The sequence below is a fragment of the Phyllostomus hastatus genome, unplaced genomic scaffold (assembly GCF_019186645.2).
Source record: "Phyllostomus hastatus isolate PE091 unplaced genomic scaffold, TTU_PhHast_1.1 phas_contig_80, whole genome shotgun sequence".
Taxonomy (NCBI): Eukaryota; Metazoa; Chordata; class Mammalia; order Chiroptera; family Phyllostomidae; genus Phyllostomus; species Phyllostomus hastatus.
Genome location: NW_025333960.1, coordinates 56,256,024 through 56,282,463, shown reverse-complemented (window position 1 = coordinate 56,282,463; position 26,440 = coordinate 56,256,024). Strand labels below are relative to the sequence as shown.

The following is a 26,440-nucleotide window of genomic DNA, read 5'->3' as shown; positions in this document are numbered from 1 at the left end:
CAACTCCCGCCTCCTGTCCGGGCTGCGGAGCAAGGCCGGCCCCCGTCCCCCGTCCCCCGTCCGCCCGTGGCCTCTCTCCACCGCGGCCCGGTCCGCGCTGCTCCCCGTCCAGCAGGTCCGTGGGTTTCGGGAGGCACGGACACGACTCAGAAACCCATCCCCACTCTCTGAGCGGGAGCTCCGGGCTGCGCACGCCAGCTCGCACGGTGAGAGCCGGGTGACGTGCAGCCTGGGCCCTGACGCGACGGCCGCTCTGCGGTCCCTGCCGGACCCTTACAGCTGGGGCACCACTGTCCTCCTCGTGGGGCTGGGGCTGCACTGCCTCCTGGTCCGACGGGGGACTGCTGTTTGGGACCTGCACACCTGGGGGTTGTGCTGAGACTCACCTTAGCTCTCTTTTAGTGGAAAGTCACCTGTTTAGATGTAGCACAGGACCAGGTGGGGTGGAGGTTCCCCTGCAGGGCCCGCTGACACCAGTGGGTGAGAAGCACAGTGGCAGCACCGGTTCGGTCTCCCTGCTGCCGGGGGGGGGGGGGAGGGGGGACAGGGAGTGGGGAGGTGGGGAGGCTCAGCTTCCACAGGCCCACTGCCCCTGCTCTAGCCAGGAATCAGAGCTCTACCTGTGCTGCCCGGTGCAGGACAGAAAGACAGCTCGCAGCTGGGCTCTGCCAACACCATCGGGGTGGCAGGGAGGGACCTGGGTGCCACTGCCCCCACCTGCCAGGAGAGGGCTGTGGGACTGGCTCCCCACCTTATCTCAGGCAGTTGGGGGTCAGACGGACACAAGCCAGCAGCGGGTGGAACCCCCCCCCCCCGCCACCCAGTCTCACCGGGCCCCACCAAGCAGCATGTGGCTGAAGTAGGGCGGGCGAGGTCAAAAAGGTCTTCTAGGGTCAGACAGCCCTTCCCCAGCTTCCCTGGAGCACTTTCGTCTGGACCTACTGGCAGAGGCCACGGGCTTCCCCAGAACCCGAACCAGCTGCCCCGGAGGAAGGACAGAAGCCCAGGGCACTCCCTGCCACGCTCTTTCTCACACCCTGACACCCCCTTGCCATCTGCCTTCTTCCCACCTTTCAGAGTCTTTCTCCATCTATGGGTGTGTCTCTGGCATTTTTAGTGTTAAGAGGGGGGTCCTAGGATAAAGAGGCTAGCTACTCCATCTTAGCTGGGTTCTTCTTCTTTTTCTTTTTTTTTAGGATTTTGTTTATAGAAAGAGGGGAAGGGAGGGGGAGAAACATCAGTGTGTGGTTGCCTCTTGCATGTCCCCCACTGGGGACCTGGCCCGCAGCCCAGGCATGTGCCCTGACTGGGAATCAAACTGGTGACCCTTTAGCTCACAGGCCAACACTCAATCCACTGAGCCGCACCAGCCAGGGCTTAGCTGGATTCTTATGCATTACGTTTAAATGCAACAAAAGGCCAGTGATTATTCCTATAGTTACTGCTAATATGCCACATTCAAACCAATTAACCGAGAAATGAAACACATGCAACAGAGGAAGGCGACCGAAGGTGCGCTCCTCTCACACGTGCGGGGAAGACGCACTTCAGGGCTCCTTTCCTGCACGGCCACAGGCTCCCTGGCCGAGCCCGCGGCCGCCTCACCCCTCACCGAGGCCTCAAACTCCCAGCCTCCAACTGGGCGGCCCGAGCGATGCTGTGTCCTGCCCACGGGACCTCGGCAGGACTGGCTCCCTTCCTGCCTCCGTCACCTCCGACCACACGACAGGGTGGCGTTCACGGGGACCGCAGAGCCGTGCGGGTCCCGGCCCTCTGGGGCACAGAGCCGCTCTGCCCGCACTGCCGAGCGCGAGAGCCAGTGGAGGGGGAGAGGCTGCACGCCGGGACCCTGCCGCGGCCACCAAAGGGAGCAGCGCCCCTTACCTGTCGGCACCACCTGGTTCACACCTGAGACTAGCACAGGAAACCTTCCCTGAATTCTGCTCACGAGAAACTCCTAGTCCCGAGTCCCTGCTCGTCCTGGGCTACCAAGGTCAGGGCTGAACACCACTTCCCACTCCCAGCGCCCCGAGCAAGAAGGCAGCCATTCCCACGGCCCCCATCGCCGGTTCAAACCACAGGCGGGCAGAAACCCCTCTCCCGGCCACTCCGCCCTTTTCTGCTGCCGTGACTGTTCACTGGTCTGGAAACCCTGCCATCTCAGAGGACAGGAAGGAGGAGGTGGGTAAGGAGCAACAGAAACATCAGGTCAATGGATTTCGAGAAACATTTCTCAAAAACCTTTCGGAAAAAGGCAGAGTCAGAAACCACGGCACGTGCACGTCCCAGCCGCTGCGACGATGAAGGACAAAGGCGGTGGAGCCTCACCGAGGAAGCCCCGCGTCCCACCGAGGCCGGGCCGCACCGCCGCCCCTCGGCGGCCACACAGGACGCGGTTGCCGTGCCAGGGGACCACGGCGCAGCCAGGCTGTGCAGCACCAGAACCGCCATCAGGGAACGACGGACGGACAGGGGAGCGACACCAGAGGCGGAAGGGCTCCGAGCTCCACTGCGGCAACCGTCCGGAAAAGACTCCGGGAAAGCGCGTGGGCGTGAAAATACGAGGGAGGGAGGGCCGAGAGAAGGGTGTGTGAACCCTGCGCGCCGGCGGAAATGAGAAATCACTGCTGTCTGTCCGTGGTCTCAGCCACGGAGGAATCGAGGGCACAGCGTGAAGGGTGTGTGTGCTGAAGCGACGCCCGCGCGGGCAGGACCCCACCCCCTGGGCCTGTCCGCGTGGCGGGTCGGAGGTCGGGGCAGTGCCCAGGCTGGGCCGGGCCTCTGCCCTCTCCAGGCCCGCTGCGCACGGGCCCCGCCAGGATGCGTGGTGCACGTGCGGCCGCCTCGGCCTCCCGCCCCGTCACGTGACCTGCTGGAGGGTTCTCACGCACACACGTGCTGACACCTACGCACACGTACACACCCTGGGTGCACTGTGCTTATCTGGCCTGCACCACGTGCTGCCAGACACCCCCACGCCCAGCTCTCTGGCCGACACCCCCACGCCCCGACTCCCTGGCTGTCCCACAACACGTGCCGCCGACACCCCAGCCTCGGCGCGAACAAGCCCCTGCATCCCCGCCCCGGCAGACAGGGACGCCCCGCCAGCTCCCCGCCGGGGCCCACGCGTTGGGCACACGTCACACAATGTCACGCAGCCCCTGCTTCCGTCCCCGGTCGGGTTCTGCTCCCACTGCCCAAGCCAGGCTTCCCATTGTCACCGCCAACTACCTCACTCTTACATGAAGACACAGCCATGTTCGCACTTCGCAGGGGAAACGAGGGTCTTCGGCCACAGGCCCACCCTGAGAGCAAGGCACCGGGGGCACGTGACACTCCCCAGGGAGCCCAGGGGCAGTCGGCCGCGCAGGGCCCTCGCCACTCAGCCTCGCCCATGCCGCACCAGCAGCCAACTGAGCATGCTCACTGCAGCGGCATCACGCTCTCGGGGAGCTGGGCCTCGGCAGTGGCGGTGGTGACAGAGCAGGACCGGGGGCTCGACGGGGAACAGGAAGCCCCAGGCTCCGAAAGCTGCACAGCACCCAACCCACACGTGGCCGCTTCTCGGCTGCCTGCGCAGTGGGTAAGGTGCGTGCACCTGTCCGGGTGCGGGGGTCTGGCGCCTCAGGAAGCCCAGCGCAGGGTTTGGCCTCGGTGGAGACCCGGCGAGACCCTGAGGGGAGGGCGCCGTGGACAGGGGGAGGCCGGCAGCACCGGCTCTAGTATTATTCTTGAGTGTGGTGGCTGTGTTGGGATGCCGAGGAAGTGCCCTGTTTTGGGGGGTGCATACTGGAGTGTTTAGAGGGAATGTAAGTAATGTGGTGTCTGCAACTTCCTTGAAAACTGCTCAGAAATGGTGGGGGCCATGCTAGCCGGGCAAAGGAGACACCTCCCACAAGGGTGCACCGAGCCGTGCTCTCCGGCGTGGCGAGTGCACGGGAACAGAGCTGGGGTGTGCTGTGGTCATCACCACATGCTGCCGTGGCAAACCATGACCAAAAGGTGGCTGTTCTCAACCACCCTCGTGGCTGCTGAAACCAAGCCCTGCTGTCCACTCGGGTGCTGCAGGCGAGAATCCGGCAGGGGACAGGCTGCAGTCTGGCAGACAAACCGCATGCGGTGTGTCACTGAAAGGCCACCCAGGGACACCAGTAAGAGTCCAAAACATCTAAGAACAGATGTGGACAGCGCGCTGAGCCCACGAGAGCAGAACGCTGCTGTCCTGAGGATCAAGATCCAACGCCGTGAGCACGTTTGACTCTCCCCGGCACAACCTAAAAATTCAATGCGGCCGAAATGAAGACACCAACTCAGTTTTAAGTAGGCAAAACCCTAAAGTTTACATTAGTAACAAACCAGAACAGAAAGGTAAGAAGCATACAGACACGTGGTATCACTGCAAAGGGACACCGGCGGGACAAACCAGAAAAACCAGGTGGCCCCTCCCCAGGCAGGGCCCAGCAGAGGGAGCAGAGGGGACAGGGGGCTCCCTGTGCCCAGGGCTCGTCTCCGAGGAGGAGCTTCGTGTCAAACGCCTGTCACCTAACTCCCCGGCCCTCGGGCCCTGCCCCGCTCCGGGCTGTCTCTGCGGTCGCGCTGCCACTGCCCGAACGCTGCTGGAGGGCAGCTCACGGCACGCCGCGTGCGGCCCAGGAGGGCGGGGCGGGGTGGCCCTGCAGCAGCACGCAAGCGGCGTCAAAGGACCCTGAGCTCACACCCCGCCACCCCGCACACCTTCCGCAGGGGCACTGCAGCAGGGTGAGCCACGCAGCCGTGCCCCTGCCATGGACAGAACCCAGGACGGGGCTGCCACGTGGGAGCCAGCCTCCTCGCCGGGCAGGAAGGACACGCACAGGAAGTGGGGGAGGCTCACAGGAGCCGGGGAGGGTGGCTGGACCCGGACCAGCGTGGACTTGCAATTTCTGGAACGGGCGCGTGCAGCGCACTGGGAAGAAGGCACCTGCACTCTGGAAGACACGGTGGGGTTTAAAAAGTAACTGTAGCCACGGGGAGTATTTCCAAGCAAGTCACAAGAATGAGGATCTGTAAATGAACAGCTTAAAAATTTGAGCATTTGGCCATTTAAAAATTTATGCCAGGAGAAAATGTCAGAAACCAAGGGGCAAAAAAGCCCTTTGGCTTTTTCCTAGCTATGTAAATAGCTGACACAAATATGTAAGAATAGTCCCATAATCCCCACCTTCTCCCCCAAAATAAGAAAATTAAAAGACGAAATAAGACCACTAATGACTAGCAAACACGGAGAGGTGCTAAACTTCACTCATAACTAAGGAGCTACAAATTGGAACAACAGAAACGTCCCGCCCGAACACCACCAGCCGGAAACGACAGGCTCTGCAACACGGACACTGAGGAGCGGCGTGCAGAAGGGGCGCCCTCCTACACTGCTGTAGGAGGACCAGCTGAGAAGACTCTCCAGAAAACAACTGGACACTAGGAGATTTCTAGGGTCACGTCCACTCTAACCTAGCAATCCCTCTCCCGGAGACCAGACCGTTCTCGGTGGGCGAGGGGCGTGACGGGGGCTGTGCGTTGAAGGACCTTCGGGAGCACCTCTGGCCTCTGGTCACTGGGTGCCAGCAGCACCTCACCCCCTTCCCCACAGGAGCGGCCACCAAAACGTCCTCTGGGCACTGAACCGGCTGCCGGGAGGGCCGCTGCGCCGGCCAGTGCACCCAGACACACGCGGGAGCACTGGCTCAGGCGGCTGTGTCGGCGCCGTCCCTGCATGGCTGCGAACAACCCACACGTGTGACCACGGCGACCTGCCGCCCGGGAGACCTGCGTCCAGGACCACGGCCGCTCTGTGGGGAGCAGGTGCGGCGTGGCGATGCCCACGACGGCCCACGGGACAGCAGGCCAGAGTGACAAGGGGTGTGGAGGGGCCGCGGAGGAGCCTGGGCATGCCCAGGGGGCCCTGCAAGACCCGTCGCCGCGGGCGACAGCGACTCCGCGGCCCCCAGGTGACACGGGCGCCCCCACTCGGCAGGTTTTAAAGGACACACAACCGGTGACTCTATGTGAAAAACTGAGGACACACAGAAGATACACGAACCTCCACAAACGGTAGGGACTCCATTTTTAGGATAAGAATTTTATGTATGTAATTGAAATACTGTATTTTTTTCTGTCTTAGGAGGAAAAATATACCAAATAGTTACCTGTAATCAACACTGAATAGTAGGATTACATGTGATTTTTAAGTTCTCTTCCTCACTTTTTGCATTTTCCTAATTTTCTACAGTAATAACCAGGGTGGAGGAGGTAATATTTTTTCAATTTATTTATTTTTAGAGAGAGGGGAAGGGAGGGAAAAAGACAGGGAGAGAAACATCAATGTGTAGTTGCCTCTGGCACTCCCCCCACTAGGGACCTGGCCCCCAACCCAGGCATGTGCCCTGACTAGGAATCCAACCAGTGACCCTTTGGTTTGCAGGCCAGCGCTCAATCCACTGGGCCACACCAGCCAGGGCAAGGAGATATTTTTAAAGTGGCCACCATTTATACTTGAAAGGAGACCCCTGCCCTAGCAGCAGCACCAGCGCAACCTGGCCACCAGCACACAGCCAGGACTGCCCACTGGGTGCCTGCAGGGCTGGTCACCAGGCGTGTCTTCCCTGCCCCCAAGGCCCCCACGCCATGGGTTCAGGAGCCGCCTTCCTGGGCAGAAAACCCACTTTGGGCCACTACAGATTTCTACAAAAGTTAGTTTCTGCTAAAAACAGAAAGGAGGGGGACCTCTTCTGGCCCACAGAGACAATTTTGATCCCCCAAATACACTACGCATTCAGTGCCTCCACCCCAAGTGGTACTGGCCAGAAAAGGAAGCATTTCATCAGTGAACTGGAGACCAGCCACGGCAAACTCACTCACTCACCCCTGCAAACCTACGCGAAGGCTTCGTACACTCGCTGACACCCAGACCCTCCCGGGGATCAGATGCACTTTAAGAGTCAGTTAACAAAGGACAGGCCGGAATAGTTACCTCCTCCTTCTCATGCAGCATAATGTGCGCTTTGAGACTGGCCACTCTGGAGAATTTCTTGTGACACACAGGACAGGTAGGGTCCTCCCCATTGTGGGTACATTTGTGCAGGGTCAGGTTGAATTCAACATTAAAGGTTTGGGGGCACTGGTCGCATCGATGTGGCTATTTGGAGAGAAAAGTCGAGAAGCCACCACAGTCAACGTCATTCAAGTATTAGCAAGCACCACAATCCACAACCTCTCCAAGAACCTTCCGACGCCCCTGCCAGACCCGACGTCGTAACTCCCAAACCGACTGGTGGCACTCCTGGGGGGCGTCTCAGGGGACGGTGAGGACAACCACGCGCCTGGGCAGAAGCAGGGCCTCCCAGAGGAGTGCCACGCCCCCCGCCAGCAAGGCCTCTCGGGCAGCGAGCAGAGAGATGCCACGCTGGCCGCAACGTCCCGTTCTTTTCCGACCAGCTGCCCTGCTGCACACAGAGCCACTCCAGGTAAAACCCGCAATCACACGAATCTTACTGGACCGTAACCGAGCTGCTTTCTCAGTCTAAAGTGGTCCCCAGAAGGAAGGCACCCTGCCACTCCCTCGCAGAGAGATAAAGTGATCACTGGCATTTATTTCCCTCTGAAACATCAAGACCCTGATGAGGACTAAGTCGGCATCTCCAGGTTCTCGGCCGTGGCGGGGGGAGGGTAACGGCCGCGGGCACCGGCGTCAGCATTAACCGTCACAGGACAGCACCCCACTCCCGCTGGCAGCAGAGTGGGGCTGGCCACACCCAGGCCTCCGGAGGAGAGAGTGGGCACGGCTGGTGTCCAGCGGCTCGCTAGCCCACACCCTCCGACCTGGAGGAGAGTCGCGACCACTTTTAACTGCAGTTGGAACTGCCGCCCTTCCGTCCACCCGCACACCGCCCCACTACCGTCCCACTAGGACACGAACACTCCCGCCGTGCCCCACAGGGCGTCCTGCGGAAGGGCCCACACCCTGTGGACAAGCGCTGCCCCTGCTGGCGTGCGATCGCACGTGTCTGAATGCCACTGTAAAACAGAATCACCGAGGGCGGCCCCCCGCCGGAGAAAAACACACGGACACGCACCGGCCGTGCGCTCACGGAGGAGAGGGGGCCCGCGGCAGACAGGCGTGCTCTGGGAACACATCCTCCCCGCCGCCACTGCGCCCGGACGACCCCAGGGCACAGGCTCGCTGGACGGCCTCTCCCTTCCGCTCACAACCTCCCGAGGGCGAGGAGGACCGCGACCCCGGCTGAAACACAAGTCCCAGGTGTGTGCCGCGAGACGCCCGCCGCTCGGGGATCTGCGCTGCCGGAGACGGGCTCCAGCCCCCAGCCGTCCACAGCGCCTCCAGCCCGGCGCTCTGGCCGCCGACCCTCCTTGAGTACGTACCTTGTCGTTCCGCTCGTGGTCCCTCATGTGGCGCTGGAACTGGGACTCTTTTGGAAAAGATAGCAGACAGGTTTCACATTTACGGAAGTTTGGCGCTTGATAGGCATAATTAGCATTCTCCGCATTCAATGTTAAAACTCCATCTACAAAATCGCATAAGTATAGACAATAAATACCAGTTGTTATTCTCATCACATAAATAAAGTCATTTGGTTATTGTTTAGAAACCGAATTATGTCAAAAATTTATGAGAGATTTTAGATGAAATGAATGATACTGTGAATGTTTAAAATGGACATGGTTTTACAGCAGAAATGGGGAACACCGAGATGACTGAGACACAGGACCGCGGAACCCTAAATCCTTCTTCAGACCCTCGGAAACCTGAGACGACGCCCAGGGCCCGAGGCCCGCAGGGCAGCCAGTCCCCGCAGTCTCCCTCCACTTCTGCGTCACTCCCCACCCTAAGGGCAGTTCACCCTTAGGCTGCTGGGCGAGTTTATCCGGAATCCACACAGGGTCCTAAATTCCTCAGCGAACAAAACTCCAGTCGAAATTAAAATGCCACTTCACTAACTCAGTCCACCTCTGAAAACTGCTGAAAAGCAAGCCTAAGTCAAAAGCAGAAGACACTGTCCTCTGAACTCTGCTTTTGGAGGACGAAGACCTGCAACGCTCTCACAGTGGGCTCTGCCCACCCCAGGGAAGCAAACAGCAGCAAATATAAACGCATTGTTAAATAAGAATAACCATAGGATCACCATCAACACTTTTTGAAATTACTTTATTGTTGTTCAAGTACAGTTGTCAGGAATGTCATAAAATAAAGATGCCCCAAATCTCTCCAATTCTTTAAAACAAATAATACTACTTTACATCTTATAATTTGAGCATGAATGTAGAATACACATTAACTATAAAAAAAAACTAGGAATACACCACCTACAACAGTGGCGAATCTGACCTCAAAATACTGGAACCCAGACACCTGGGAGCAGGGGAGGGGTAAGCAGAAGACCCAGCGAGCGCAGAAGAGCCCTGTCCTCCTGCAAGGCCCAGTGCTGAGAGGCGTGCCCAGCTCTTCTGAGCAAACAGCCAGCAGTGCCCCCGCCCACCGACCCCCCCCACATCCCCCCGCCCGGGACAGGCGCAGGGCCCGAGGCCTGGGGACCTGTCCGCTGCCCAGGGGCCCAGAGTGGCAGGACAGGGTGCGGCAGACGCCCTGGAGGAAGCCGGGTGGGGCCTGGAGCTGCAGCAGCTTCAAGAAACCTCCTCGCACATTTGCCAGTAAAGCCGACCCTGGTTTCAGGAAACGTGGGTGTGATTCCAAGGACTGCGATGGTCCTCATAGAGGAGGTGGGTCCACCAAGAAGATACACCTGACTTGATTCTCCTTACTCTGAACCACACCCACATTCTGTTCGGAGACCCCGGTTTCAGAACGTCTGCACGAAACTAGTAGTGAAACGTTTTATGAGTCCCGAGGCCCAAAACAAAGGACTGCTGGGACCACATCAACTGACACATCTGAGTCCCCCTGGAACCTCCCACTAGGATGAGGGACAGTTCAGCGCTCAGGAAGGTGCTGTGCCCTCGAAGGGGCCTGCGCCCAGAGAGGGGGTCAGGTCAGGGGGGACCTCTGCACCTCCTCGTTGTACGTGCCACCCGTGCTGAAGTGTTCACTATCACAACGGTGCTCGTCTGGAAATAAAATGTACTCATTTGGAAAGTTCACCCTCAAACTGCAGCCAATGGGACGGGCGCCGTGTCCCAGGTGCTGTGGTTTCTTTCAGGAGGCGCACGGGCGTGCCCTGAGCCTGCAGGCGCCTGAACCCCCGGGGGCCAGCCGGGAAACAAGGGCACGGGGCCTGTGCAGGAGGCAGGAACAGAGCTGGGAAAGGGGATGTCCCTATTTTAGACTTCTGAGCCATTATAGTGTACTATCGATTCAAAAAGATTTAAATGAAGATACACAAGCTACACCTGGGGGAAGAGGGGGGTCCCACACCCCATCCTGTGCGGTACAGCTAAGGGAGCTCGGGCCCCAAAGAAGTGAGGCGACTTGGTCAAGGTCGGGCCGTCAGCCAGCGGCAGGGCTGGCAGCGGCTCCCAGAGCCTCGCCCGACTCCCCTGGAGCCCTGCTTCCGCGCCTCCCGAGGCCGCAGCCTCCATGATGAGACTCCTGTCTCCGCCCCGTCCTTGTGCGAACACAGCGGACGAACTTGGATTCTAGCAGCAGCATTTTGTCCCAACGCGGAGCCTAAGACTGTTTATGTTCTTTCAGCATAGAACACATTCGACGGAGAGCCAGGCCAAGCACCTGGCCGGCTGTCAAAAGCACGGGCAGTTCCCACGAGACCGCGGCAGCGCGGAACACCGCTGCGCGAGGACCCGCTGCCCCTCCAACGACGGGAGGGAACAGCCTGCGGCGACACACGGCGAGCGTCCGTCCCCCCCACGGCAGGACGCCGAGCCAGAGAGCATGCCCGGTGAGCGGGCGGAGCCTGCCCAGGCTGCCAGCCGCCAGGATGGTCGCCAGGCTCGCGGGGACACTGCCTGGATGGGGCACGTCTGCGCTGCTGGGGAGGCCCCGCGCCCTGACGTGAGGCATCACAGACACGCTTCTGCGGACTGTTGTGACAAGCGCGTGGTCGGGCTGCGGGTGACACGAGAACGTGCGCGCTGAGGGAACTCGCCGGCGCCGGTCCTGGCGCGTGGTGAACGCCCTGCAGCGCCCCTGCGGCGGGGTTAAGATAAAGCCTGGGTCAGAGCCTCAGGAAAGGGTCCCTCCCGGGGCCAGGCCGAGGTGCTCCCCCGCGCCTGCTCCCCGGGAGCACGCGCACCCTGACGCAGCCATGCGGTCCGAGTCTGCGTCCGAGCCTGCCCGAGCGAGCCCGCCTCCCTGCTGGGGGTCCCAGCGGACACCTCGTGCTGAGACACTCTGAAATGGCCCCATGGCCGTTACAACTGCACGGTGGCCTGGCGCTCCCTACAACCTCCTCGCGGACGGCTACGGGCGCAGTCATGCTTAGGAAACACGGCCTCTGCCCACTTCCAGGAAACGCGTCCCGTGTGGTTGGCGCCGGGCGGCACCCCCAGGCCCGAGAGCTCTCCGTCACCGTCGCCAACCTCAACACGGGAGCGGCAACGCTCAGCAGCGGGGTGAGCAGATGCAGGGGGCACAGGGGTGGGACAGAGCGGTGAGACGCAGACAGAACGCTGCAGCTGTCGTGCTCACCGTCAGAAGACCAATTCTCGGGACGGCACCCAGCCTTCCCGTCCCAGTGCCAGGACGAAGGTCCTCGTCAGCCTGGGGACTGGGCGTCAGCGACCACTCAGGCTGTCGCTGGAGGAAACAATGCCCTTGTCACTCCGGACCTGGGGCAGGAAGGCAAGGGGACTGCAGGGACCCGCGGGCGACGGCAGCCGCAGCAGGATCACAGTTCACTACTCGGGGCCGGCGCTGCCCAGTGTCCCTGTAAAGGGCCACGTGGGAAACGTTCTAGACTTTGGGGATCAGGAGGTGTCTGCCGCAACTCCTCAAATCTGCCGCTGTAGCCCAAGAGCAACCACAGGTGATGAGGGTGGCTCATTCCCGTGAAACTTTACCAGAAAGGTGAGGCCGTAGGTAGTTGACCCTAATCTAGAGGAAGACAGGAATACAAAAGAAAGATGTATATTACAGCATTTCAGTTTTGGCTAAAATTTATGTTGATCTGTAGAGAGAAGAACAGAACAAGAAATCCCTCTCCTATACAGGAAGTCAGCGTCTTGTACTGTCCAAGGAAGACCATTTAGCATGGTCCACGTTGACCCAGGAACACCAAGACGCTCACAACAGCACTTACTCTTAACAGTCTCCAAACCGGAAACAAGCCAAGTATCTACAGTACACAGGATAAATCAAATGGCAGTGTGGTCACAGAATGGAATACTATACATCCATGAAAAGGAACACGTCTCGGCTATATAAGCACAGGGATGAGCTCATAAAACCAAATATTGAATGAAGGGAGCCATAAACAAGAGGGCACGTAGCATGAATTCAATTCAGCTCAAAAACAGGGAGGATCAGTCTACGGCATCAGAAGTGGGCATCAGAAGGCAGGTAGGGGAGGGGTGCGGAACCCCTGCTCAGAGGTAACAGGAGCTCTAAGGCACTGCTCACGTTCCAGGTGCTGGTTACCTACGAGAACCCACGAAACGCATCACTAACACCCTGTGGCCTTTTCGAGGCAGACGTTCCACCCGCTCAACACAGGGCTCAAACGCACCCCTGGCCTCTCTCGGAACCTCCTCAGCTGCGCTGCGCAGAGCCGCGCCGCGCAGAGCCGCGCCTGCCCCGGGGACAGGCTGACTCGGCAGTCCTCCGTGATGCCCGGAGCCAGCGATCAGCGCCCAGCACCTGCGCCCGCAGCCACACCACGCCTTCGCCGTCGTGGTCAGACCCACGGGCCAGTGAGGCTGACTCGGGAGTCCAGGGCGCCATCTCTCCATGCGCTTCATCTGATCACGGGAGTTCCCCATTTCTACCCACTGCAGCGGCAGTTTTCTACGGCGCTGAGATTTGGGCGCAGCTCCTCAGAGGGGCAGGCTGGCCCTGAACCCCTCTGCCGCCCTCTCCTCAACGGGAGCAGCTTTTCTGTCGGCCAGTGGTCCTTCCCCGCGACCGTGGCCGCAAGGTGGGGTTGCCTGGGCCCCGCCTCTCGGCCCCCAGTGTAACTGAGCTCAGTGAGGCTCCCAGGCACTTCCTCGAGTCCCGCAGGGCGACAGCTCCCACCCAGGCCTCGTGGCGATGCGTCAGGCGGAGCCCTGCGACCGGAGGGTGGTCTGGAGAACAGTGGGGCACACACTGACCCCTCCAGCGCAGGGGCCCTGCCTTTGTGAATGGAGACCACGCAGGGACCAGGACACAGAGTCACCGCACAGAACACTGCAGAGTCGACTTCTGTGAAGAATTCGTGCTGGGTGTGGTTCTCCCAGACCAGTTTGGGGTCAAAGACGAGGATTTGGAACCCACGGTAACTTACTCCTGATTCCAGGATCATGACAAGTGTTACACCATCCAACTTTCCTCAAAATTCTGAGCACTGCAAGCTTCTGCCTACCTAAGAAACTCAGTTACAGAAAGGGAAGGGTGCTCCTTTCTGGAGACATCCTTTCATCCTGGGATACCTGCTGCACTTGGAAAGTTACTGTTTTAAGCAGGATCCGTCTCCTCTGAACTGTTCCCCACCAATCATGCCTAGTTTTGCTGCTGAAGCAAATGAGTCGCCCGAAAACCGATGGGTCCAAGGCTGCCGCCGCCCAGTCCACAGTGCCAGCTCTGCCCTGGCAGCCCACCCCAGGGGCCTCCCTCCCCGAGGCAGGCAGAGTGCCGGAGCTCCACCGCAGAAACCTCCAGCGGCCTGGACTGGCCACCGGAGCAAGAGGAGACGTGTCCGCCTGCCTGGCTCACTGTCCGCCTGTCTCGGCTCTCCTCCAGGACACGGGGCAGGGGCCCCACCACAGGTGCAAGCTCAGGAGAGCAGCTCTATGCCGTCTTCTGGAGAAGCCAGCGGAAGCCACGGGAGACCCCTAACACGGTTTCCACCAAGGACATGTTACGACTCACGAAGACAAAAGTAACGTCGAATCAGGGGGTATCTCCCCGGGGTCGTGCCAGGCATAGAGCTGGTGCTCAGTAAACGTTCCCCAGTCAACTTAGGGAGAAGCCTCACTTCTTTCTTTGGGTCCCGAGCCAACTCCTACGTCAAGAAACGTCCCCAAGGAGGCCCGCTCCTCATCATTTCGTGACGTTTCTGTTCAACGTCGTCGTCTCTGGGACGCCCAGACTTCCCTGCTGCCACCGAGTGCTCCCGCCCGCCTGGGCACTGTCCTGAGGGGCCAAGGCCAGGTCCCTTCTCAGACGCTGAGGTCTGTGCCCCCGCCCCACCCCGCAGGGCCCCCAGCCACAGAGAGCACCTGAGACCTGTGCCGAGTCAGCGGGTCAGCCCCCGCTCAGGGCTCCCCGCCTCCCCCGGCGGAGCGGGGACACGCACGCTCCGGGCGCAGGTGCAGCGCCAAGTCCCAGCTCTGACCCTGACCGGCCGGGCGGGCTTCCCAATCTCTTTCCCTCGCTGAGCCTCATTTCCCCTACTTGTAAAAATCCCCACCTACCTTCCAGGGCTTTCTCAGAAACGACATCGGTAGTGGGTGACAAAAAAGTAACCTCTGGTTGCAGAACCATCACTAAGGGAGGAAGCTGAGAGGACAACGGCCCTCAAACAGTGTGGTCCCAGGACCCTTCATGTTCTCCTCCGTCACCGAGGGCCCAATGACCTCCAGTTTACACACAGGTTTCGTTGGCTGATGTTTTCTCTACCAGAAATTAAAACTGAGCAACTTTTAAATATTTATTTGCTTAAAAATAAAGCTATTACATTTAACATACACATTTTTATGAAAATTATACTCTCCAGAAAAGTACTAAGGAAAAATTTCACTTGTGCAGATCTTTTTGTCGGTGCCCTAAGGGCAGGCGGGCCCTTGCGTCCGCTTCCGCGCTGGCCCAGCAGTGGTGCGCGGTCTCTGAGCAACACACTGAGACACACGCGGCGGCCTGGAGGTTTGGCACCGCCACTGTGTGGTGTGCGCTGAGGCCTCATTGCTGTTGTGCGATTAGTGCAAACAGGCACCAAGTCACAGAGTCCAGCAGTGTCGGGATCGCTGTGACGGCACGTTGCAGAGCCTGGCAGAGTGTGGGTGCCCGGGAGCCCCCGAAGGTACTTTGGGGACCGCTACAGGAGGCCGCAGCACTGAGACCCCCCGCAGGTGCAGGAGGTGGGCTTCCCTCATGGGGACCACAGGCCCCACAGGGAGACACCATGGGAGAGGACAAGGGACTTGGGCTGGAGCAGGACCCAGAGAAGAGCTGGGCCAAGGCCAGACCAACGAGGACCCTCGAGGCCCATGGGTCTCACTGTCAAGGAGAGGAGGAACCCATTCGGGAGCGTCAGCCGGAGAGTGGACCATCTGATGGATGTCTGAAAGGGACCCCGGAGGCGGACAGGCCTGGAGTGATGGGACACTCCGCAGAAACCGTGAGAAGGCTCAGAAGGCGGAGCCTGGGGCAGCAGCGGGCTGGCGTCCCCCACACCAGGCCTGGGGGAGGGGCCCGGGATGCAGGCTGGTGAGGAGGCTAGAAAGCTTCGCGGTGAGAAACCCAGTGGCTGACAATGCCACCTGGTAACACGTGGTAACACAGAAGGCTGCAAGAAGTGGCCTTTCCGTGCCCAAGTCACCCAGACACTGCGCCTGTGCAGCAGGAGCCGTCACAAGGCGCAGTAAACGAACAGCAAATAGAGCAGGGCCACCCCAGGCCCCAGCTCCCACTGATAACAGCTGGGGCGGTTAACACTCGGGCCCAGCAGCACGTGGAGGCAGCCGATGCGCCCAGCGTGGGGCGGCAACACGAGAGGTCAGGCCTGGCTGCAGTGCCCTTCACTCCCGTCCCCATCTGTGCTGCACCCCTTCACTGAGGGCCCTGGGGACGGCCTCAGCAGGGCGTGCAGATCGCGCGCAGATGCTGAATGAGCACGGGGCCCGCCGCACACCTGCACCCGCGCTCGCAGAGGCTGGGCACCCTCATCGCGGGCAGGGGCCCTCAGTACGACGGGGCCCCACCGACGCCGGGGCGAGTCCCTGTGGGGAACCCACTCGATCCCACACGCGAGGAGCCTGGGGCTGGCCCTGCGTCCCGTGGACGCCAAGGGCCCCCATCACGCCGGGCTCCCGGCCCCGCCGTCCCGTCAGCCGCTCGGCAGCGCCGGCACCTGCGTCCACAGGCCTCCGCAGCGGAGTGGCGGGGCCGGGCGGGGGTGCGATCCCCGCGAGCGGGCGAGCGGGCGGGCGGGCGGGCGGGCAAGAGCACGGCCGCCGCCGGGCCGCGCGGAGAAGTGGAGGGAGGAGGAGGTGGAAGGAGAGGGGAGGGAGGAGGGGGAAGGGGGAGGGGGAAGAGGGCGGCGCGCACCTCGCCCCCGGCCCGCCGCCGCCGCCGCCGGCCCAGAAAAGTAGGCCCAGCCGGCGGAGGGCCGGCGCCGTATCATTCCGCCCGCGCCTGCGGCCGGCAGTCGGGCGGCGGCAGCGGCAGGGCAGCAGAAGGGCGCTGCGCGGTCTCCGGCCCTCCTGGCCTGCCCGGCCCGCCCGGGTTCTCGCTGCCCCGCCCGGCCCGGCCGCTCCCAGCGCCCTCCGCGCCGCATCCGGGGACTATATTCGCGCGGAGTGGCACAGCGGCGGCGGATAAGGGCCGCTTACCGGTGTCGCCGCGCGCCTTGCTCTCCTTGGGCTTCGGGGGGCGGCCCCGCGGCATCGTCGGCGGCGGCGGCGGCCCTCCCCTCGGCCGCACACACACTCACACACATACGCTCGGCGGAGCGCGCACGCGCGGGGACAGGCCGCGGGGACGCGGCGCGCGCCCCGCCGAGCGCGGAGGCGGGCGAAGGGGCCCAGGCAGGCGGCCGTGCGCCCGTGGGCCTCACGGGGGGAAGGCGCCGGAGCGAACTAACGGCAGCGCCGGAGTCGCACCCACTGCGGTGGGTTCCATGGCTCGGTGGGCCGCGTTGGGGTCGATGGGCGCGGGCGCGGGGTGGGGGAAGGGACGCTCTGCGCATGCGCGCTCTGCAGTAGGGCCTGGAGCACCGGGCGGACGAACGGCGTCCCCTGGCGGCCCGGGCCCCGACGGCTGGCGTCACCTGGAGGGCCCTCCCGGCGTGTGGCCGAAGCGGTCACCCCGCTGGGACAGCCGTCGGGGCGGTAACGAGGGAAGGTGCCCACGTAGTAGGCGGGTGCTGAAAGCGCTTCCCAGGTGGGCAGTGGGGCGAGACGGAAACCCAGGCCCGGTGGCCTTTCGGCGCTGGCGCCGCGCGGTGTCAGACGGCCTCGGAGAGCGCCCCGCGCGCAGACCCGGGGCCTAACGGAGGGGACGCACCCGGGCCCCCGCACGCCTGTCCAAAGAATACGACCAGTCCGCGGTGGTTTCTCGTCCGTCCGAACTCCCACGAAGTCGTGACGCGAACAAGACCCAGCGTGCTGGGAGGTTAAGGGGCCTCGCGGTCGGAGGAGGAATGCCCACTGGCTAAGCAAGTCGGAGGAGCCTGGACTGGCAGCCCCCGCATCGAATTCAGGCGGTAAAGAATGATCAACTGCGTGCGAGGTACTGTGAGGAAATACAAGGCGCTTGGAACCATGGGGAGGAAAGACACCGAAGTAGCCAGAATACTATAACGGAGGGTTGGCAGATCCACGGAGAACCTCCAGAACAAGAACAATTAGACAATGGGACAGACTCTCAACTCCACCCGAGTAAAATGGTCGCACTGTAACATGGTAAGAAAGGACTTCCCGGGGGAGGCAACAGGTAGAGAAGGAAAAGTCTAAAACTAACTAGGACGGCCATCTGTCAGGTGCTTTATGTGTCTTCACTCACGTTTAAAAGAAACAAGCCAAGAGAGCTCCGACCGTCATGAGCCAGCCAGTGCATGGCCAACGGCAAGGTCCCCGACCTCCACCCCCCGATGCGTGGAACAACGGTCTTCCGTGACACTGGTCCCCGGTCACAAAACAGGTTGGGGACCGCTGGCCAGTGAGATTTAATTACGAACATCTGCTGTTGTCGAATACTTCTTAGTTATAATCCTTACAACAATCCTGTAAAGTACCATTTTAAAGATGACAGTGCTGAGGTTCAAAAAAGGAATTTGGTTCAAGCCACAGAGGCTGTAAGCAGTCAAAGCAGAAGCGTATGTAAGCAGATGAGACTGTTCCCATATAATCCCATCCGCACAGCAGGGCTGGATTACGAAACAAGGCTGAGAAAGCAGGTTGGAGGCAGGTGGTAAGAGTCTTCGGCCCTTCACAAATCAGCTTGGACGACGACGGCCTGTGTATAACCGTAACCCTATTCTGTTCCGAAGAGAACTGGAAGCAACTTACGTACGAGTCGCGTGAACGCATGAGGACGGAAGAAAAGAGTGGAGAATCAAAAGTAAGTACCTAAACTAAAGCAAGTCCTGTGTAGTTACAGCAGAAGAGAAAGTGAATCTCCAGGTGCCGCGTAGCCCCAGTCCAGAGCAGCGTGCTCCCTCACAAGCTTCTTGCCCGTAGACACACCTGTGTCCCTCTCACCATGTGTCCCTGCCTCCTGTCACCATGTTCCTCACCGCAAACATCTCGTCGGCAGAGACCATTCTACCTCCCCTGACAGGGACGCCCTTGGTTTCTTTCTCTGGCCTAACTGCTCTGGCGAGGACAGCCCATGCGGCGCTGACTAACAGTGGTGGGAGTGAGCCCCCCCCACCCCCATCTTGTTCCTGGTGTTGCCGGGAGAGCTGTGGACATCTCACCACTGAGCGTGCCGTCAGCTGTGGGTCAGTCACCCGAGGCCTTCACCCTGCAGATGCGTTCTCTGTGCCCAGCAGCTTGAGTTATCTTGAAAGGATGCTGAATTGTCAAATGCTTTTTCTGCATCTATCAGAATGAAAATATGGTTTCTATCTTTTCATTCTATTAACATGACATACTACATTTATTGATTTGCATCATTTTTTTCAAAATCTACATGTACAAATCTGTGTATGCGTATATGTTCATCAGGGATGTTACTGGCCTATAGCTTTAGTGTCCTTATCTGGGTTTGGTGTCGGGACGATTCTGGCCTCCTAAAATGAGTTTGTGAATGTTCCTCTCTTAAAATTTTTGGAAAACTTTGTTTTGAAAAAGAGTGTGTTCATTCTTCTTTAAATGTTTGTTAAAATTCACTGGTGAAACCTGGTCCTGGGCATTTGTTTGGTGGGAGGTTTCCAATTATTGTTTCAATCTCTTCACTCCTCATTGGTCTGTTCAATTTTTCTATTTCTTCATGATCCAGTTCTGGTAGGTTGTATGTAGGTTGCTTTCCCAGATTTAACCTCCCAGACGTCTCCGAGTTCCAGAGAGGGCTGCTGTTACCCTCCTTTTTGTTTAAAATAGATGGCTACATGGGACATACAAAGGAGCATGAACCATACGTTCCCCAGAACCACACCAGGCACATTCTCCTCCTAGAAGCACCTGCTCTCCTGTCCTGTGAGCACCATCCCCTTGCTGTTGTGGTTGCACATTTTATTTAGATGTCTTTAAGTGCATGAAGTATTGGTCCAATTTTGGAATCTTTTTAAAGTCCTTCCATGTCTTGCCTCTTCAGTCATTATGATGCTTGTGAGATTTACTGATGTTGATGCATATAGCTGTAATTCATTCATTTTCACTATTCTATAGTATTTCATTGTAACACAATGCTCCGCCAGGGGTGCCCAACCCCTGGCCCACAGGCCACATGCCACCTAGGATGGCTACGAATGCCGCCCAACACAAAATCATAAATTTAAAACCTTTTTTTGCTTATCAGTTTTCATTAGTGTTTGTGTATTTAATATGTCACCCAAGACAACAACTCTTCTTCCTATGTGGCCTGGAGACGCCAAAAGTTCAGACACCCCTGGCAGATTCAACCCATTATTGATGGACTTTGGGATTATACAGAGTTTTTTGGTTTGTTTTTATGAACATGCTATGTGTATTCTCATACTTATTTTTGGTGTTTTTAATATGAATAATATATCTTTTGTTTTTTGCTTTCCATTTGTCCCAAATCATCTAAATTTTTCTCTACTTTCTTCTTTTGGATTGATATTTTTCTCACTCTTTTTTCCTTCACTAGTTTGAAAACTATGTACTATATTCTGCTAAGCATACCTAGAAATTTAAAGATGATACTTCTGAAAAGAGAATGTTAATTTCTTTACCCTTCTCTTAATTTCCGTACTACTGTTGTAATTCTGCTGTTAAACTGCAGAAGACATTTTCACTGCTCTAACTTGTCTAAATGTGCTGTGTGTGCCAGTATTTTTGCCCTCTACTTTCCTTCTTGTATCTCTGACCTGCTCTCTTGGTCTCATCTAAGCTTTACAGTTTCACTTAGTGAGCATGACTAATGGCAGACATTCTTGGTTTTTGTTTACCTGAAAATCTCTTTATGTTGTTCTCATTCTTAAATATTTTTTCTTCTAATTAAATAATTCTAGGTTGACAATTATTTTCTTTCAATCCAATGAAAACACGCTATTTTGGGCTTGACTTTGGTGGCGCGTGATGAAAATCAGTTAGTCTGTTATTTGGGCGGCCATACTTCTCACTTGAACCTTCCAGGCCTGCTCTCGGTCACCGATGTCTCGCAGAGTCCTCGCGGTGTGCCTGTGTACTTGCACTGCCAGGGGCTCACCAGGAATTGGGGCGCTACTTCTAAAGTGCGGCCATGGCCCCAGTCTTCCTCTTTCTCCTTGAATCCCAACCAGACCGGCAGTGGGGCTTCTCAGTGTACTCCCCACTGACCACAGCTCAGCCGTGTCAGCTCAGCTCCCTGGCTCTGGCTGCCTGGCTCTGGGAGGGGGGTGTACAAAGGCGGCCACCCCCCTCTGGAGCAGCTTCACCCGCACACCAGCGCGGTTAGTCACCAGTTTTCTACTGGTGCCGAAGCTCCAGAAGGCTGAGAAGGCTGCTCCAGGATGAGTCAGCGACCCTGAGCTGCTGTGACCAGGGTTGTGGGGGGCACTCATGTAAAGGAGTGGGTGGCTCCCTCTTGGGGTTACCAGCCCAGGGCTGTGTTTCAGAGAAGAGACCTAAGAGGGCTGCATGTTACATCGCCACCTGGTGGCAAGTGCTGCCACAGGCACTGTCTCAGGCACGACGCAGACCTGCTCTTGACTGCAGGGGCCTGGCCTCCAGGGCTGAAACAGTGACTGCCACGCCCTGGATCCTTGTAACAACACCTATTTGTCGAGCTACAACTCTCAGGTCTTTCTTAATTGATAGGGTTTTTTCCCCAGATTAACAGCAAAATTGAGCAGCTGGCAGAGTTCCCAAATAACCTCCCCCCTAAATACAGTTTCTCCTACAAATAACATCGTGCATTAGTGGTACCTTTAATGGACCAATATTGACACTTTAGTGAAAACCAGATTCCACACTTTACACTCACGTTCACTCTTGGTGGTGCACACTGTGATATTTGACAAACGTACTTCACGTGTCCACCATCATGGTATCAGAGAGGGTAGTTTCCCTGCCTCCAAATTTTCCTGTGCCCCACCTGCTCGCCCCTTCCCTCCTAGCCACTAGCAGCCACTCAGCTTTTGACTGTCTCCACAGTTTTTCCTTTTCCATAACATCATATAGCTGAAGTCATATAGTAAGCAGCCTTTTCAGGTTGGTTTCTTTCAGTCAACAGCATGCATTTAAGGTTCCTCCATATCTTTCTTATGACTCAGTAACTTTTTTTTTCAGCACTGGATGCTATCCCACTGCCTGGACGCACCACAGTTTACCCAGCACCTACTGGAGGACATCTCGGCTGCTTCCAGTTGTCGCCATGACTGCTGTGAACATCCAGGGGTAGGTTTTTGTGCAGACAGGTTTTCAGCTGCTTTGGGTAAATGCCAAGGAGCAGGGTTGCTGGACTGTTCGGTTTCATAAGGAACGGCAAACCGCCGTCCAAAGCAGCCGCACCGGGCCGCGCCCCCACCACTGGGAGTGAGAGCCCCTGCCGTGCCGCGTCTTCGCCAGCGTCTGCTGCTGTCGGTGTTCCGGGCCTCAGCCGTTTGGCCGCCAGCTGGAATGCAATGGTGTTGAACCTGCATTTCCTGATGCTGTGTGATGTGGAGCATCTTGTCGTGTGCTTATGTGCCGTCTGTACATCTTTGGTGAGGCAATTATTCATATCTTTGCCTATTTTTAAAATTGGGTTTTCATGTCGAGTTCTAACTTTGTATATCTTGCTTACCAGTTATTTATCAAATATGCCTTTTATAATGTTTTAATATATGAAATAGGTACACAGATATTTAAATAAAACATGTTTGCTGGAGTATCACCTAAAGTAACTTCCCATACCATCTGCACTGTGTGTAATGATTTTAGGAACTGTTACTTAAATCTCCCAATTAAAATGAAACAGCAGCGATAATACAGACTCATTTCTGTGGACACACACTCGAAGCGAAGTGGCCATGACGACAGCCAGGGAAACCCTCTGCCCCCGGCGGCCCCCGGCTCACACATCTGTGTTAAAACGGACAGACGGCCGGTGCAGGAGGCTCACACACATCAACCCCGTTGCCTTGGGAACACACTTGCGTGCAGATTTAAATTGTGTTTATCTCATAATATTCTTCTTGACACCTGTCTTAGTCCATTTGGGCGGCTATGACAAAGGACCCCAGACTGGGAGGCTTACAAGCAACAGAAACTCAGTCCTCACAGTTCCAGAAGCTCCAAGGCCAAGGCCACGGGGCCGGCACGGTTGGGCTCTGTGGAGAACTCTCCTCTGAGCTGCAGACACTGTCTTCTCACTGTGTCCTCACGTGGTGGAAGAGGGCAGGAGGTCTGGGGGTCTCTTTCAAAGGAAAACTAACCCCCTTCTTGAGGACCCCACCCTCATAACCCGATCTCTGCCCAAAAGCCCCCACCTACTAACAGTCACAGTGGGGGTAGGTCTCCACACACACTCGGGCCATTACCGGCACCTGCACGTAACCTCCGCTCCCAGGGGCAGATCTCGGCAACAGCATGGTCGTGGACACACTGCCTATACCAACCGAGTTTTAACTTCAAATGACGTTTAGCAAAGATTGTGTAACTTCTATTGCATTCCAGATCCTTCCAAGAAACACTCTGTCCCGTGACACCACAGGAGAACTGGATCGGAGGCCGGCAGGAGGCCGGAGTTCTCACGGGTATTTGTTACTTACTTGCTGTGTGTTAAGTCACTTAGCCTCTCTGAGGCTCGGTTTGCTAATCTGAAGTAAGTGATTGCTACTGTTCTTTCTAGTTCTGCCACTTGTATGATTTGGTGATTTCTGAAGCTCACCTTTCTTTAAGGCATAAGAAATGGCTACATAAAAACACTCCAGAAGTAGGCTATGTCTGACATTTGGCCACGAGAGGAAGGAAACTGGAGCTCTCACTTTATCCTCAGCTGAGGTCCGAAACAAACGCTGCAGGTGTGGGTGGGAAACCCCAAGTGCACCGGAGACGACTGTGACGACCAGGTGATGGACACGCCGTGTGGGCCACCCAGCAGCAATGAATGTGCGCAGGACACAAGGTAAAATCTGTGATGACAACGTCAGTCTTAAATCGACAAGGTCATCGTTTTCGGACAATTAGCACCCAGTCCAAGGTTCACCGAGAGCCGAGCCTCAGGAGCTGAACCGCCAGCTCTGGGCCCTGGGAGAGCCCAGGAGCTGAAGCCATGGCCTCGTTTCTAATCTGTGCACCCGGGGGGGGGGGGGGGGGGCTCCTAGTTCCTTGTTCACGGCGTGTGAGGCCCTGTGAGTGGTGTGTGGGAGACATCTAGAGCGGCCGAGCAAGCCCACGGCCTCCAGTCACAGTCAGCCACTGGGAATGCCCAACGGGCACACTTCCAGGGCCTGGAAGCTGGGCGGTGCTGTGTGGGCCGCTGTGGGGAGCCCGCGGCTGGGCCCCTGTCCGCCCTCCCCAGCTGCGGAGCAGCCCTCTGCCCTTCAGCCTCCCCTCCTCCCCACCCCGCCCTCTTCCGAGGCTCAGGCTCGCCAGCTCTCCGGAGGGCCTCGCCCATCCAGAGCCTGACAACTTCCCTGGAGGCAGGAGGAGAATGTCCGAGAACTGAGCCCTGGCCAGCGGGGCTCGCTGGGTTGGGCTTCTTTGCACAAAGTGTGAGCGGCTGGGCTCAGTTCCCAGTCTGGGCACATGCTGGGTTACGGGGTCACACACGGAAAGGCAGTCAGTGTTCCTCCCGCACACTGATGTGCCCCTCCCTCTCTTTCTCCCCTTTAAAAAAAATTTTTTTTTTAAGTTGAGGCACATATTTATGTGCCTTTGAAAAATCAAATAGGACCTGGCAAAGATCAAGAGAGATTTGTTTGCCTCAAAGAAGCACAAGAGAACTCCTTCTGTCATGCCCCGCTTTCTACGTAAAGCCTCTTGGGAGGAGCAGTGCCCCAGCGAGGCCCAACCCCAAGTTCCAAGGCTTGTGTGCAGGTGGCATATGGGGCAACGTGACCTCAGAGAGCCAAATGGGAGGAAGACCAATGCAAGGACACGCTCTCCAGCTGCGGCCACCATGACCCCTGCAGGGACCATTGGAGAAGCCTCATGAAACACAATCCAGAACCACCTTCCAGGGGAACGGCAAAGAAGTTCATGGGGGCATTAGCACCCCTGCACTTCCGGGCGGCACATGCCTGAGGGCGAAGTGGGCTCTGCCGAAGCCCTCCGGTGGCGCTCTCTGGACCAGGGGTCCATCCCTGGAAGGAGCAGTCACTGTCCCCACCAGGGTAAGAAGGTGTCCAGTGTACCCGACCTCCCACTCCACTTACAGGAGCCCTTGCAGGGCAGTCCCTTACTGAAGGCCGAGCGTGTGTCTGGGGTCGCTGGTGGGTGAGCGGTGGCAGGGACCCGCTCTGCCCTGGTGAGAGGGAGCCCACACTGCCCCCCTTCCCTGCCACTACGGCTGCTGTGTGTGTGGCTCACTGCACGAGTGGGGGCGCTGAGGGGAGAGAGGCCGGGTCGCAGGTGTGGTGAGGTTATGCCACTCAGCAGAGCCCACGGGTTTTTTGCAGGAGCCAGATAAATGCTTCGAGTAGGGATGTGACAACTGGGGACACGCCTGTGCCCTGTGTTTGGCAGGGGCACTCCCATGCAGCTCCTCTGGGAATGCGGCGTTGCTTCGGATTGCCCGGTTGAGGGACGAAAGGGAATGGGTGCGTTCTAGGAGCACCTGCTGGCCCTTCCTGCCCTTCGGACAAGGCGTCAGTGTGCGGGTTCTCCGGTCACTGCTGTGAACCAGGTGGACCCGACCAAGGGCCCTGCTGTCGGGCCTCCTCAGCCCACCCTGCCGGGCTGTGAATGAGGGAGACCAAGGGTGCTGTCCAGCAGCAGCTTTGCAGAGCCCCTCGAAGCCCGCACGGGACCCGGCTGCGGGAAGACGTGGGGCCGAGAGAACCCTGAACTGGGGGCAGGTAAGAGGTGCCCCCCCACCCCAGCAGGTGCCTCGAGGACGTGGCGGCATGGGCGCCACGAAGAAACATCAAACGTCCACACCGGCTCTTGGGTGGGGGTGCAACAGGTGGACGGTGAGGGGAGGCTATCAGCACCGTCCGGCCCAGGTGCCGACAGCCAGGCAGACGTCAGAAGCGCTGGGAGGCGGGAACAAGAGGCCTGTGGTCAGTTACCAGTGTTTTATTTCTGTGGAATAAAGCTCGACAGAAGCCACACGCTGACACAGACATAGCGTGACTTTCTGTTGACCACGGTCATCTACAACGGGACCCCAAACCCGGGAGCTAAGACAAAATAAACCCACCACGAACAAAAGCGGGGTCTCTGAGGAGCACCTAGCCATCACTGCCCAAAGCTGAGGCTCCTCACCCCCGAGAGGGACTTGCGCCCCTCCGACACGACGATCCCGCCGCAGAGAGGCGGCGGCACGGGAGGGGGGAGCAGCGTGGTGGCTCGGGGCCTCCGAGCGCAGCAGCTGGAGGACTTGCTGGCAGTGACTCGCTCCCGTGACGTGTCCCTTCTCTGGGCATGGCTTCTGCCACTATCGGCTCTGTGTGGTCGTGGCCAAGTTAGAAGGCCACGCTAAGACTGTTTTCCACCGAGAAACCAGGGTGTACCATCCGGCCTCGTGCGGCTGAGATGGCGAACGCGACAACCTGTGCAACGTGTCTGGGACGTGGAGGTCAGGCGGGAAGTGTGCTCCTCCTCTGCGAGACAAAGCTGCGCCTTCCAAGCACACACCCTGGTCCGGGGCCGTCCCCAAAGCCTTCATGTCCCTGAGTCACCCCTGGGCTGGCACCGCATCCATCTGAAGGACCCCTGCCCTCTACAGGGGCCTCCCTACTGAGGGGACTGACCTGCCTGCAGACCCTGGACCCCGAGAGGGCCACCAGGTGCCTAACGTGAATTCCAC

At 58.3% G+C, this 26,440-nt stretch overlaps 1 protein-coding gene and 1 long non-coding RNA gene across 7 annotated transcripts in view; one reads left to right on the top strand and one right to left on the bottom strand.

Moving 5' to 3' along the window:
• ZNF236 (zinc finger protein 236) overlaps positions 1-16,820 on the bottom strand; it is a 65,467-nt gene extending 48,647 nt beyond the window's left edge. Inside the window, exons 1-3 of the mRNA XM_045849677.1 lie at positions 16,711-16,820; positions 8,416-8,558; positions 7,007-7,171 (exon numbers count right to left, since the gene is read on the bottom strand). Coding sequence (XP_045705633.1) covers positions 7,007-7,171; positions 8,416-8,558; positions 16,711-16,765 — 363 coding nt within the window. The 5' untranslated portion in view covers positions 16,766-16,820. The remainder of the gene's footprint in view (positions 1-7,006; positions 7,172-8,415; positions 8,559-16,710) is intronic.
• A 29-nt stretch (positions 16,821-16,849) lies between these two features.
• LOC123826002 lies at positions 16,850-25,742 on the top strand. 6 transcript variants are annotated; one of them, XR_006786990.1, is made up of 6 exons: positions 16,850-16,988; positions 21,775-21,882; positions 23,143-23,222; positions 23,368-23,593; positions 24,323-24,803; positions 25,089-25,742. It is a non-coding gene; the product is annotated as an uncharacterized LOC123826002 (long non-coding RNA). The 6 variants fall into 6 exon arrangements; XR_006786989.1 differs by having other exon boundaries at positions 21,775-22,190; XR_006786985.1 differs by lacking the exon at positions 16,850-16,988 and adding an exon at positions 17,007-18,439.
• The last annotated feature ends 698 nt before the right edge of the window (positions 25,743-26,440 follow it).